General features: G+C 37.1%; 1 protein-coding gene across 3 annotated transcripts in view; it reads left to right on the forward strand.

Annotated features, from left to right (window-relative positions):
• The window catches only part of Rabgap1l (RAB GTPase activating protein 1 like), a 577981-nt gene that overhangs the window by 123422 nt on the left and 441149 nt on the right, over positions 1 to 13410 (forward strand). For all 3 annotated transcript variants that reach the window (XM_059281246.1, XM_059281247.1, XM_059281248.1), the window contains one exon: positions 7891 to 8032. In XM_059281246.1, the coding sequence (XP_059137229.1) occupies positions 7891 to 8032 (142 nt within the window). The remainder of the gene's footprint in view (positions 1 to 7890; positions 8033 to 13410) is intronic.

A 13410-nucleotide genomic window follows, 5' to 3' on the forward strand; every position in this document is an offset into this window, starting at 1 on the left:
TGGGGTGCCTCTATACAGAAGGTATGTTTCTTTCTAGGTGTAGTACATGCTTTGGAGATTTTGAGCTTGCAATATCATTGGCAGGAGAAGCTGGCTTCATTTCCTCATGTCCCTTCTTGAAAAGCCAGTTCGGAATGCTAAGAATCATCAGCAGAAGGTCTGGGCTTTTCCTGACTGTCATCTTTGTTATTGAAGGAATTTGTGTCTTGGTGGTGATTCCAGGGTCTAGCTGATTTCATCATTGCTTTTTAGATTATAACATGACAATAAGTGGACATACTAATTACTTGATACTAGGTATGAAGCTAGTTCCCTATTCTGTTATTTGGTTGTGTTTATGAACTATTACTTCTTTATTTGTAAAGTGGAGATAATATCTACCACATAGTGTTGCTTGTCTGTCTGTCTGTCTGTCTGTCTGTCTATCTATCTATCTGGTCATTCATTCATTCAGCAAATAATAAATGTCTCCTGGTGACATTAATTGATATAGGCTCTATCCTAAGTGTAGGTTTAATGTTAAAATAGCATGTATTTTCTTGATACCTTTATCTGTTTGCTGCCATATTGGCTGAGGGCTCTTTGGCTCAATTTAATTTAGAGATCATGAGAAGGGAAAAGTAGTATTATAGCCCTGACCAGAGGCTCTCAGCAGCTGGTGGGCATTAACAGTTTGCCTAGCTGCTCTTGGCAGGACCTCCAAACACACACTCAGTAGCTGGAGTTGGTGGCTGCCAGAAGCTTTTGCAGCTCTCCATTGCTAGATTAGCAACCACTGGCAGTTCTGGAGCTTCTCCAGCAGCTTTTCTTGGGCACTCCCAGGCATCTCAGATTTTGGTTGCTCTGGAAGGTCTTTGGATGCTAGGCATTTTCTAGGCCTATAGCTCTTGGTAGTAATGTCATCAGATCAGCTCATTCATTTAGGAACAAATGATGAATGGTCGATTGGATATAGCTTAAATAGGTAGAGCCCTTGATAGCATGCCAGAAGCCATGGGTTTGAGCCATCACATCACTTAAACCCAGTATGATCCCAGAACTCAGGAGGTAGATGCAAGAGGGAGGATCAGGAGTTCAAGGTCATTCTTTGCTACATAGCAAATTTGAGGCCAGACTGGGCTGTGTGAGACTCTAGCACAAACAAACAAACAAACAAACAGTTGGCAATAAAACCTCCCAGGAAGCCTTTATAGAGCCTGTGCTGTACATGGCACAGAACAGGGCATAGATCTTCTAGACTGGCCTGAAAAGGATGTGAAGGATGCTGCGTACATAGCTGAAAAGGGCAGGCCTACATATATGTCATCTTCTGACTGGTAACACAGACTTTCTGCATTGCTTGTCAGTCTGCACAGGCATACTGAGCTTATCTGTCCTGACTCTCATTGGTGAGAGAGATGTTTCTCAGAAACTGGAATGGGGACATCTAAAGTGGTTGCAGCATTGGGGGTGGGAGGTGTTGTCTAGAGTAGTCATAGTAGTACCTCATTGAAGTATTCTCATTGACCATGCCAGCTGTGGCAGTGGAGCAAAGTTTTCTCAGCAACTATTAGAGAGGTTACATCAGTGGGTGGGTGCAACCTCCAAACTCAGCTATTGTAATTTCTAAGGCTTCCAGTGGGGGCTTTAGTGATGCTGGCAGCTAGATTTAGACCTCTGCTAGTGTCTTGACATAGCCTCCAATTGATAGCCCCCCCATGGCATTTGTGGAGATTATGATGTTATATTCTGGCTTCCAATACCTCTGAGGGACTGTGGAGAAGCAGTAATGATGATCACAGTTGTATTAGAAGGCCACAGGGATAGTAGCTCCAGCCTCCAGTCTAGCATACATCACAGCGTAACCTGGTGGATCTGCCAGGATGTGCGTCAGAGCAGACTGTCAGTAGAATAGTCACAACAAGCACAGTACTTGTCAGGCTAACTGGCAGTACTATGGCAGCTATTGCTATCTTCTTTGATTCTTTTTGGTTGGCTACAATTAGCCTCTAGTGTGACAAGTGGTGTGGCCCCCAGCTCTCATCCTCATCCTTCCTCTGCCCTGTCTTGTAGGCTTGGTCTGACTGATTGGCTGTACCTTATGGTGGTGGCAGCTGCACCTGAGCAGTGGCTATATGAAAGGGGCCTTGACAGCTGTCAGCTAAGCATCTGTTGTAGCTGGAGTTTTCCTGCCTGGCCCACAGTCAGGACAAATCTCTCTCACCTGCCAGTCCCACAGACGCTCAGACCCGACCAAGTAAACACAGAGACTTATATTGGTTACAAACTGTATGGCCATGGCAGGCTTCTTGCCAACTGTTCCTACAGCTCAAATCAATCCATCTGTATAAATCTATACCTTGCCACGTGGCTCGTGGCTTACCGGCATCTTCACACGCTGTTTCTCATCATGGCGGCTGGCAGTGTCTCTCTGACTCAGCCTTCCACTTCCCAGCTTTATTCTCTTCCTTGTCCCACCTATATTTCCTGCCTAGCCAATGGCCAATCAGTGTTTTATTTATTGACTAATCAGCAACACATTTGCTATACAGACCATCCCACAGCAATCTGTGCATTTGACACTTACCCCTAACAGTCCGTAACCCCTCTGGCCATTTAAGATGGAAAAGTGTTTTAAAACAGTCAAGGGAATGAAGACTATCCCCTGAAGATCTGAATGTAGCGATCACTTGATATGTAGTACTCCAGAGAATATAACCCTTGATTCTCTGAAGGGAACTGGAGTTCAATATAACCTTAGCATTCTTCAGTAAACAGTCCAGAATGTACTCCTGGTTAATTTGACTTTGTGGATGGTGCCATTCTATGGGCTTGGGTCTCATACTGAATTAAAGGGAGAAATCGTGCCAAACATAAGCATCTGTCAGTCTCTGTTTGTTGACTGACTGCAGTGTGACCAGCTATCTCATTTTTTCTGTCACCTTGCCTTCCCTACTTGATGGGTTGTGCCCTCAAACTGTGAGGTCCCTGTCCTGTGTGTCCCTCACAAGCCATGCTTAAGTTGTGTTGATATTCCTTTGTAGCTACAAGGAAAGTAACTAATACATATTTTCTAGCTATTACCTTATAAAGAAAAATATCATATTGGAGTTGGGGGTGGGGGTTGAGGCAACCTTATTACTAAAAAATCTCTTCTCTTTGGGGTGTCTGACTTTTCCTTAGGTTGGAAACAAAGAACTGCTAGTATTAAAATGGGTGAACAGGAATGAAACACATGTGGCGTGAAATTAGAAGAGAGGAATGTTTTGGAAGGGAGGGGACCAGCAAGAGGGATGAACAAGGATAGGGGAATGCATTGTAAGAGGGACATGAATAGGAACAAAGTGTGGTGGCATATGTTAAGATGCCATAATAAAGCACATTACTTTCTCTGTGAGTTTAAGGATAATAGAAATAAATTTAAAATGAATAAAAGGAAAATTACCATTGAAGATGCTTTTTGATTTATTCCTATTTAAGTAAATATACTCAATAACCAAGAGAAACTGAATAATAATGGTAATACAATTATTCTTTCTGCAGAAAGCTGAAGATTAATAAGTTATGGAGTAACATTGTGTAAAAATAGGATATAGGATGTATTTTTGTTTGTTTTGCTGACTTAGCACTTCTGTTTATATTGTCATTCTTGTTTGTCCCGTGCAGAGGCATATAAAGCCTTCTTGGAAACAAGTTCTCTTACATGATTTATATAGAAAATTTTGTTAAAAACAAAAGATCTTATATATCAGAGTTTCTTAACCTTTTCCCACTCAGTATTCCTTTTTGCATGAGAAATTTGTATACTAAACCAGGTATATAGATACATAAAATAAGTATAGAAATAAAACCTTTACTGATAATAAATCATTCATAAATTTATTGCATAACAATTCTTTGGAATATAGATAATTTACATGTTAATGAGATGCATATGCTTATTTTTATATAAAAAATGAAATCTTGGCTGAATATTTTGATACTTCAGAGTGAGCATCTTCAGAGTCTTTCAAAATTTGATTTTATGATCAATTCTGAGAATGCTGCTTTGCATCATAAAGTACAAAATGGCCAAAGTATAGTTAAGGCCATTTTAGAAATTGTTGGAAGTTCTGTCTAATACTAAGCAAAATTCATAGATCTTTAAAAAATAAAACTCAATTATTTACTCAAAGACTAATTTTAAAATGAAGTGTTGTAGTAATATAAACCAAAGTATACTAACTTGATACACTAACATGCTGAGGAATGATGTTAGGAAAATGTGAAAAATCTTTGTTTTTTTGTAAACTATGTTTTTAAACATATGTGCAAAAAATGCTGTTCATAATATTTAACAGTCACAAATCTGAGCCACTGTGTTTCAGGCAATAGTTGACATGTATGACATGATGGTATGTACAATGCAAAATGCACATGTTAGGTTCAGAGCCAGGGCTTCAGTGAAGTCATATGATGCAATGATGGGGGATTTGCTGCTAGAAAAACTTGAGTTCCACTGCATGTTTGATTTTGAATTAAGTTTTGGTTATTGCAAATTTGGAAACCTTCCACTATTGCCAAGTTTTTCATGACATAGACATACAGTTATATGATTCTATGTGGGATAGTGACTCACAGGTTAGGAGGCTAGTTTGTAGATAGAGATTTACAGTTCAGCCCTGCACCAGAATTGCTGTGATCCTTTGAAAGTAAATCTTGCTTCCAGAATCCTACCCTAAAGATCATGACCAAAGATATTAGTGTTTTAGATATAAAGAAATCCATAGTCTGGTGTCCTTACTTTATAGCCAGTTTTGTGATGTGTGTCTTCTGGAGATTTGTGTATTAATAGAGATATTAATCACCATAATGCCCTTTGTATTTTTCATACCGAAAAAGCTTTTTAGAGTTAATTTGCATAACTAATGAGTGTAAGTTAACCTATACTTGTTGAGTACTTATTATGTATTTAAATGCTGCTAAGTTTTAATATGAACCTGATAGTTTATTTCATAAATACAGATTGATTTTTAGTTGTCTAATAATGTGTGAGTATTTAAAACAAAATCATATTAGTAAAAGTACTTTATTTGAAACTTAGTTGCTGAGTACAATATTTAGGTTCAAAGCAGTAGATTTATATAGGAAACTGAGTGGAGGTGAAATATGTAACACTTCCCCATACAGCAGAGTTGGGCAGTTGTGACTGAGACTATCTGGCTTGCAAAGCCTAAAATATTTCTTGGATGGCCCTTTGCAGAAAAAGTTTGTTGATGTCTAAGAAGGAAATTACAGTGTTTACATCTATATGATGAAGTCCTGGTCAGGGTTTTTTTTTTTTTTTTTTTAAACAAGATTCTAAGGAGTGGTGAATATGAGCATTCTTATTTTGTTCCCCAACTCAATTGGAAAGCACTTAATCCCTTACTGTTAAGGTTAAAGTTAGTTGTAGGCCTTTTACTGGTTCTCTTTAATAAGATGAGAAGACTTCATTATATCCCTAGTTTGTTGAAGGTTTTTTAAAAACATGAATGAATTCTAAATTTCCATATTTTGCATCAATGGATGTGATCCTAGGGTCTTTCCTTTTAATCTATTAATATTATGGACTACATTGACTTCTTTTTTTCTCCCAATGTTGAACTAACTTTGCATTCCCCAAATAATCCCCATTGGTTGTTATGTACCATTTTAGTCATATATATATATATATAAAATTAGTGATTTGACTTTATGTATTTGATTATAATATATTTAATTACAATTGCTATATTTATATATGTGAAGAGATAGATTTGCCTAATATGTATTTATATGTATAAGTAGCATTTTAAACATTTAATTATCATACTAATACTTAATATTACTAGTATATAATTATATAATATTAATAGTATATGTATTTATTGGCATATATAATGGTGAATTTCAATATGACATTTTTATATATGTACATACTGTATTTTGATCATAATGATAACCCCCCCATTATCCTCTCTAGTCCTCTTCCTACTCTCATTGATCTTTTTTCTCTTCTCAACAAGCTCCACTTTTTCTTGGGGGGTTGTTTGCTGGTATATGGATACCTCACTAAATTATTGAAGAAAATATCTCTTCCTCCCCATCAGTCTTTAAATGCATATAAATCCTTAGGGATGCATGAGGCCCCATGGTCCCCTGACCGTTCTATCACAGAGTGTTTATCTGGTCCAGTCTTGTACAAGTAATCACAGCTGCTGTGAGTTCAGGGATACTATAGCTACGTCATTCCCAAAAGTCAGTGTTCCATTCCACACCCTAACCCTTGCTCTTAAATTTTTTTTCTGACCCTTCTATCATGCTGTTCCTGAGCCTTGGATAGATGATACAGTTGTCCCATTTATGGCTGGGCATTCAAAAGTCATTTATTCTCAGTACTTTGAACACTTAATGAGACTCTAAAGTCACTGCTGACTAAGGCATAAAGCTCTTCTTACCACAGCTGACAGATAGTAGTACTAGTTTGTGGGCACAGTTATTTAGAACGCAGTTTGACAGCCATATCATGTACATTTGTCAAAAGAGTTGCAACAGCTTCCCTACTATTGCCTATGACCACCTCAGTTGTGAACTTTTGACCTGGTTTTTGGGACCACATTTGAATTTCCTTCTGTGGACCAGGTCACAAATATAATCAGAAAGTGGTTGGTTACCCTCATAACAGACTTGCCACTACTGCACCAGTGGATTCATTTGGCCAACTGGTCAGTATTATTGCACACGGCATCTGTAGCTGAGTCAGACTGTTGATGACAATTTTCCTTCAGTAAACTGGCAAATAGCTGATTTTGATTTGCTAATGTAGATATATTATTGTGTGGTGCTGGAAATTGATCCCAGGGCCTTGTGGATGCTGGACAGGTAGGGTACTCTGCCACTGAATTGCAATCCTATCCAAGTTTTGCTAATACATAATTGAGATTTTTGTATATTTTTATGAAGTATATTAGTCTGTGGTTTAGACATTGAAGGACTGGCCTCAGATGGTGATATAATTTATCTTGTCCCTCATCCATTCCTGTATTGCTGTTTCTCTGCCTCATATCTGACATGAGCTGAGTCACTTTGCTCTATCATGTGTTTCACAGTAGCCTTGATGATCTTCTATGAGTATTCATAACTGTAGTAAATATCCTTGTTTACTATGTTTAGATGTTACTCACTAGTATGACTTGCTTTGTTTTCAGTTTTAATTCAGTTTGAAATGTGTTCTAATGTAAACATTCCTCTTTGGTTTTTATTTTCTTTTTTCTTTCTTTTAAAGACATCTGAGCCTGTCTTTTAACTTGAACTCCCGATCACCCTGTCTCTACTTCCCAAGTGCTAGGATTACAGATGTACACCACTATGGTGCAGTTGGTATTGTGCTTTCTGGGCAAGCATGCAGACCTGAGTTTAGATCCCAAGCCTAGACTTGGAAAAGAAAATGGCCACATAGAGTTCAAGCCATTAGCGAGTCTAGCTGTTATTTCTTTCTCAGTATGAAATAGCCAATAAAGAATCAAACATCATCTGCTATCTTTCCTAAAACTTGTGATGTTTTGAAGAATAATTGAATTATGTCAAAATGGTTAGTAAGTTGAATTTGTTAATATAATGCTAGAAGCTTACTGACATGTACACATCTCAGCACTGGAAAAAATGGTAGGTAAATTGTTCATTTAAAATATGCTAAGGACGATGTACTTAAAAATCTCTCAAATTCAGACATGCTCTAGATAAATGTGATATGTTGCTGTTCATTTTAGCTGTTTTTAGTGAGGCATTGTTATACCACTTTATTCTCTATTTATTTATTTATATTTATTCCCTCTCCCCTAACTCCTCCCAGGTCTATCTCATTTATATTTATATTTCTAATATTTAAATATATAATTTTATCTTTCTCAGTCTGAGGGAAAAGGCCATAGCAGTGCTGGAGATGCAATATATGAAGTGGTGAGTCTGCAGAGAGAGTCTGACAAGGAAGAGCCAATCACTCCTACTAGTGGAGGGGGGCCATTGTCACCCCAGGAGGATGAAGCGGAAGAGGGTAAGAACTTGAATGTATTCCAAAGTGGGGTGTGTGTGTGTGTGTGTGTGTGTGTGTGTGTGTGCGCGCGCGCGCATATGCACTCCCTCACTCTGATGGGTTAGTGATAGTTATTCCTAGTCCCTGATACACTTATGTTAGATTCTTTGACATGCAGAGGGAGATTTGGTCCGTTTGGTTCTTTCTTTGGCTGCACAGTCTCCAGTGCCTAAACACTATTAAGCAGCTATTTAAACTTGGTAATATTGCTGTACTAGTTTGCGTCCTATTTGATTTCAAATATTTCTGAAGTATTTAATTAGAAGTTTCAAATTCTCTGAAGTATGTTTAGAATTTCAGTGATACATTTTGCTATCTTTGACACCTCAGTTTCAACTCATTTTTGTGGTTCCCATATTCTTTACCACTTACTTCTCTGAAATAGCATGCTATCTGTTCTCTTTACTACATGAATGCTAGTGAGCGATGCTCAGAAGACCCATACATCATCTGGCTAGGGGCACAGTACTCTCCAAAGCAACTAGGGCTAAACTGACAGGCCTCAGCTTTAGCTCATATGATTGCTTCCAATATGGGTTTGTTAACAGTACAGTTCTTTTCCCCTTTTTTTAACAAAATATTTTTATTTTACTTTTATATATTTATGTGTGTGCATACATGTGTGTATCCATGGAGGCCAGAAGAGGGTGATAGATCTCTTGGAACTAGAGTCATAGGTGGTTGTAAGCTACCTGAAGTGGTTGGTGGGTGCTTCTCTGCAAGAGGAGCCAGAGCTCTTAACTGCTGATCCGTCTCTGCTGCTCAACCAGATTTCTGTATTAATATCATGTTTGAAAAAATTTTAAAATTCTGTTTCTTTATGCATTTATATCATTTTGACAGTCATAGAATTATTATTTTATTACTTATTATTGACTAGTAATTTTTTTTACTTGTGAAACATCATTCTGTTTCTAATGTGTCAAGTAATTTCATTGTTTTTTAATTGTACACATGCTTTTATTAAGTAAGTTGGCTTTAGGGATGGAACTAAGGCACAGAGATCATGAGCTACTGGCTTATGCCACTTGCCTGCAAGGGGCAGTGCTGATGTCTGAACCCAGGCTCTTTGATTCTACTAAACTCTTTTGTCACATTAGACAAGTCACTGAAATTTGTAAGTAACTGTTTAGAACTAAGGCAAATGTCCATAACAAAATTAGCCATTTAAAAGCATATAATATAGTAACATTGTTAAAAAAAACTATCTTTTTACTTTCAAAAATTTCCATTACCCAAGAAATGAAAACTATTATCTAAGAAGTCACTCCTTGTTTTTCCTTACCCTAGCCCCTGACAACCACTAATTTGCATTTTTATTTGTGTTTTTTTTCTTGTCTGGGAGATTAATGTAAATAGAATCATAAAAATACTAAATTTCATATGTGGCTTCCTTTACTTGGCCAAATAATTTTGATGTAGTCCTCATTAATATACATTACAGCATATATTATTATTTCATACTTTTCATGTCTGAATAATAGTGATGTAGTTGTATCTCATATCATCCAGTTATCAGTTGAGGCACATTTGAGTTACTGGACCAGTTAGATCTTATAAAGAATTTGATAACTATTTATATGAAATTATTTTTATTTGTGTGAAATCATTGTGCATCAAAAGACAACACAGAGAAAACATAACAGCATGTGAATGATTATGTGAAAGACATACTGTCCTGAATATTTTAGTAAATCTGACAACTCAACAAAAAAAATACAGAATGTAATTTTTTATGGTGAATTTGTATCCTGTAACTTTTATTAGGTTTCTTTATTCATTTTAACATTGTTTGGGTGGTATTTAGAATTTCTTTTAAGATCATGTGGTATATAAACAGGAGCTATTTAACTCCCTGCCCTTTCCTGTATTACTTGAATTACTTTACCTAATGTATTTAGCCCAGAATTCTAGTCCTGTGTTACATAGAAGTGGAAAGAGCGAGTGTATTCCTTCCAGATCCTAGAAGTGATTTCAGGTTTTCTCATTTAGTAGATTACTTTTGAATTCATCATATACAGCCTTTATTGTGTTGATGCACATTTCTTCTGTAGCTAATGTGTTGAAAGGTTTTAGCATAAGGCATACTGAATTTTTTCATTGTGTTTCATGTATCTGTTAAAATGATCATTCATTTTTGTTTATTCTGTTAATGTGACACACACATACTGAGTTTTCACTCAGCAAGTAGTCTTTAGTTCTGGAGATGTGTTCCACTTGATTGTAGTCAGTTACCTTTTCAGTGTACTAATAAGTTGGCTTTGCTATTATTTTCTTAAAGTTTTATCATCTATCTTTGTCAAGGGTATTGGATTCTGTTTGTTTTATAATGTTTGAGTGGCTTTTTTGTCAAGGCAATTCTGTCCTCATAGCTTGAGTTTGATGTACTCCTTCAATTTGGGAGTAGTTTAAGTAGAGTTGGGATTGGCTTTTGGTTTTTCTGCAAAGGCTTAGTAAAACTCAGCACTGAACCTCTAGGTCTTGGCTTTCTTTCTTAGCATATGTTTTATTATTCATTCAATTTCATTATATCTTACTGGTCTGGTCAGCTTTTCTGTTCCTTAGGATCCAATCTTTTTGTTGTTATTTTTTCAACTTCACTTTGGTTTTATGGTCCCACTTTACAGAAATATAAAATTATGTACATATATATGGATTTTATGTTGTTGTTGCTGCTGCTGCTGCTGCTGCTGCTGATTATTTTTTTTGAGACAGGATTTCTTGATGTAGTCACGGCTGCCCTTGAACTTGCTCTGTAGATCAGGCTGGCCTCCAACTCAGAGATCTGCCTGCGTTTGTTTCCTGAGTGCTGAGATTAAAGGCATACACCACCACTGCTATCTTACTTGTTTTTAAGAATTTTTTAATTAATTCTTTGATAATTTTTGCAGTATATTTTGGCCACATTTATTCCCCTTCCCCTAACTGCTCCCATGTCTATCTCACTTCCCTATTCATCCACTTCATGTCGTCTCCCCCTTTTTTAATTTAAAGCCCATTGAGCCCAATTTATACTTTTGGATATAGGGTCAATCCCTGGAATGGTCCACCTACCAGAGGTCACACTCTTAAGGAAAACTGACTCTCTTCTTCCAAAAGCTATCACTGTCAAAACTTCTCAGCTAGCTATTGATGTGATGGATTATTAATTATTGAATGTTTCACTGTGGTTATTAGTTACCACCATGTGGTTTCTTATGCCTTTCACTTTGCTTTATCAGTTTTCTAAATTAAGTCTTAGGTCACTGTCTTAGTTAGGGTTTCTATTGCTGTGAAGAGACACCATGACCATGGCAACTCTTACAAAGGAAAACATCTAATTGAGGTGGCTACTTACAGTTCAGAGGTTCAGTCTGTTATCATCATGGTGGGGAGCATGATGACATGTATGCAGGCAGACATGGTGCTGGGGAAGTCAGGCAACAGGTAGTTGACGGAGACACTGGGTGGTATCCAGAGCATAGGAAACCTCAAAGCCTGCTCCCACAGTGACACACTTGCTCCAACAAGGCCATACCCATTCCAACAAAGCCACACCTCCTAATAGTGCCACTTCCTATGATACTATGGGGGCCAATTACATTCAAGCTATCACAACCACTATATGCCTTCTGTCCTAATGCAGGAGCCCTCACAAATAATCCCTTCTTCAGTTGTCTATATCCTCAAAGCAGGGCACATAGCTGATTTGTTTTTTTTACTAAAAAATTCAACATAGCTGTTAAAAAGAGATTTATTTTTACTTTAATTATGTGTATATGTGTGTGTCTCTGGGTATGTGAGTACCAGTGGCCATTAAAATAACTGCATCAAGATAAAATTTACATTTTTTAATGAACCTGTTTTGAGTGCTCATTGAAGTTTGAAAAATAGCTGCATCTAGATGAATACTGGTATAATTATCAGCTTTTAAATATTCTTTGATAATTTCACATATGTATGTGGAGTTTTGGATATTTTTATCCCTGTTACTCTTCCTCTCCCTCCTGCTGAAAGCTTTTTCTTACCATAAACCCCCTTCTAGTTTTCTTTTTTCTAATCAATCTCTCTCTTTTTTTTAATCCACTGCGTTAATTTTAGTTGCTTCCTTGAGTATGAATGTGGGTTTATTTTTTCGGGAAATGGACATCTTATCAGTGGCTACATTGATAAGAAAATAACTCCTGTAGCTGGAGAGATTGCTCAGTGGTTAAGAATGTGAACTGCTCTTCTAGAGGACCCAAGTCCAGTTCCTATGTGCAGTGACAAACTACTGCCTGTAAAGTTAGCTCCAGAAGATCCAATGCTCTAGCCTCCCTGGGTACCTGCAGCCATGTGCACACCCCTCCCCCTGAACTAAAGATAATAAAAAGAAGTAGCTTTTCAAAAGAAAATGATTCTCTGTCCCTCAGATCTATTGACTGCCCATACTCCCTCAGTAAAGTGTGGAGTCCTATGGGCTCCTCCCTCATGCATGATGAAATGGTGTCAGTCTAGCTTTATGCAGGTGCAGTGAGCTCATGTGTACAGTTGCCGTGTCATGTTCAGAAGACACTGTTTCTCTGCACTCCTTTCCAGCTTCTGCTTCTTACAGTCTTCCATCCGTTCTTCTGCAGTGTTCCCTGGGTACTCCACAGTCACTTATTCTGCATTAACTCTGCACACTGTAAAAAGAAGCCTCTAGTGAAGGGTCAGAGCTGCATTAATCTGTGGCTATAGATATAAGTATTAAGAAGGTTGTTTCACATCATGTCTCTTTAGCAAAACAAGAGTGGGTTCTCCCCTCAGACTTCTCTAATCATAGGCTGTTGATCAAGTTCAAAGTACAAGGCATGAGTCCTCTCCTATAGAATAGGACTAAAATCTAATCATAAACTCATTGATAACCACAGTACTAGTAATGCCACTATTGCACCTGTGAGCATATCTGGGCATGCAGGTCCTTCTGGCTTGTGGGATGTACAACTGGGGACTGTTGATGAATTTTCTCACATAGCAGTTTGAAGTAGTACCTTCTGGTACTATGAAAGGTGGCCAGCATAGAAGAAACTTTCACTAAGATCAAGCTTGATTTCATAATGTTCTGCAACCCAAGTATGAATACCACTACAATTACAATTTAAAACACTATTGTTTATTATGAATAATATATTACATATTATTATAAATTTTAAATATACTTATTTAATACCTATATTACCTATAAATGTTAAATATATTTGATGAATATATGCATTTTTTTTATAAAAACCTACCAGTAGACTGACTATATATTAAACATTATATATCTACATAAGAAACCAGCTTTCCAAAGTAGCTGTACCAAGTTTTCATCAATATCATCAAAATGAGTCCTTTGT

The sequence above is a fragment of the Peromyscus eremicus genome, chromosome 15 (genome assembly GCF_949786415.1).
Source record: "Peromyscus eremicus chromosome 15, PerEre_H2_v1, whole genome shotgun sequence".
Classification (NCBI taxonomy): domain Eukaryota; kingdom Metazoa; phylum Chordata; class Mammalia; order Rodentia; family Cricetidae; genus Peromyscus; species Peromyscus eremicus.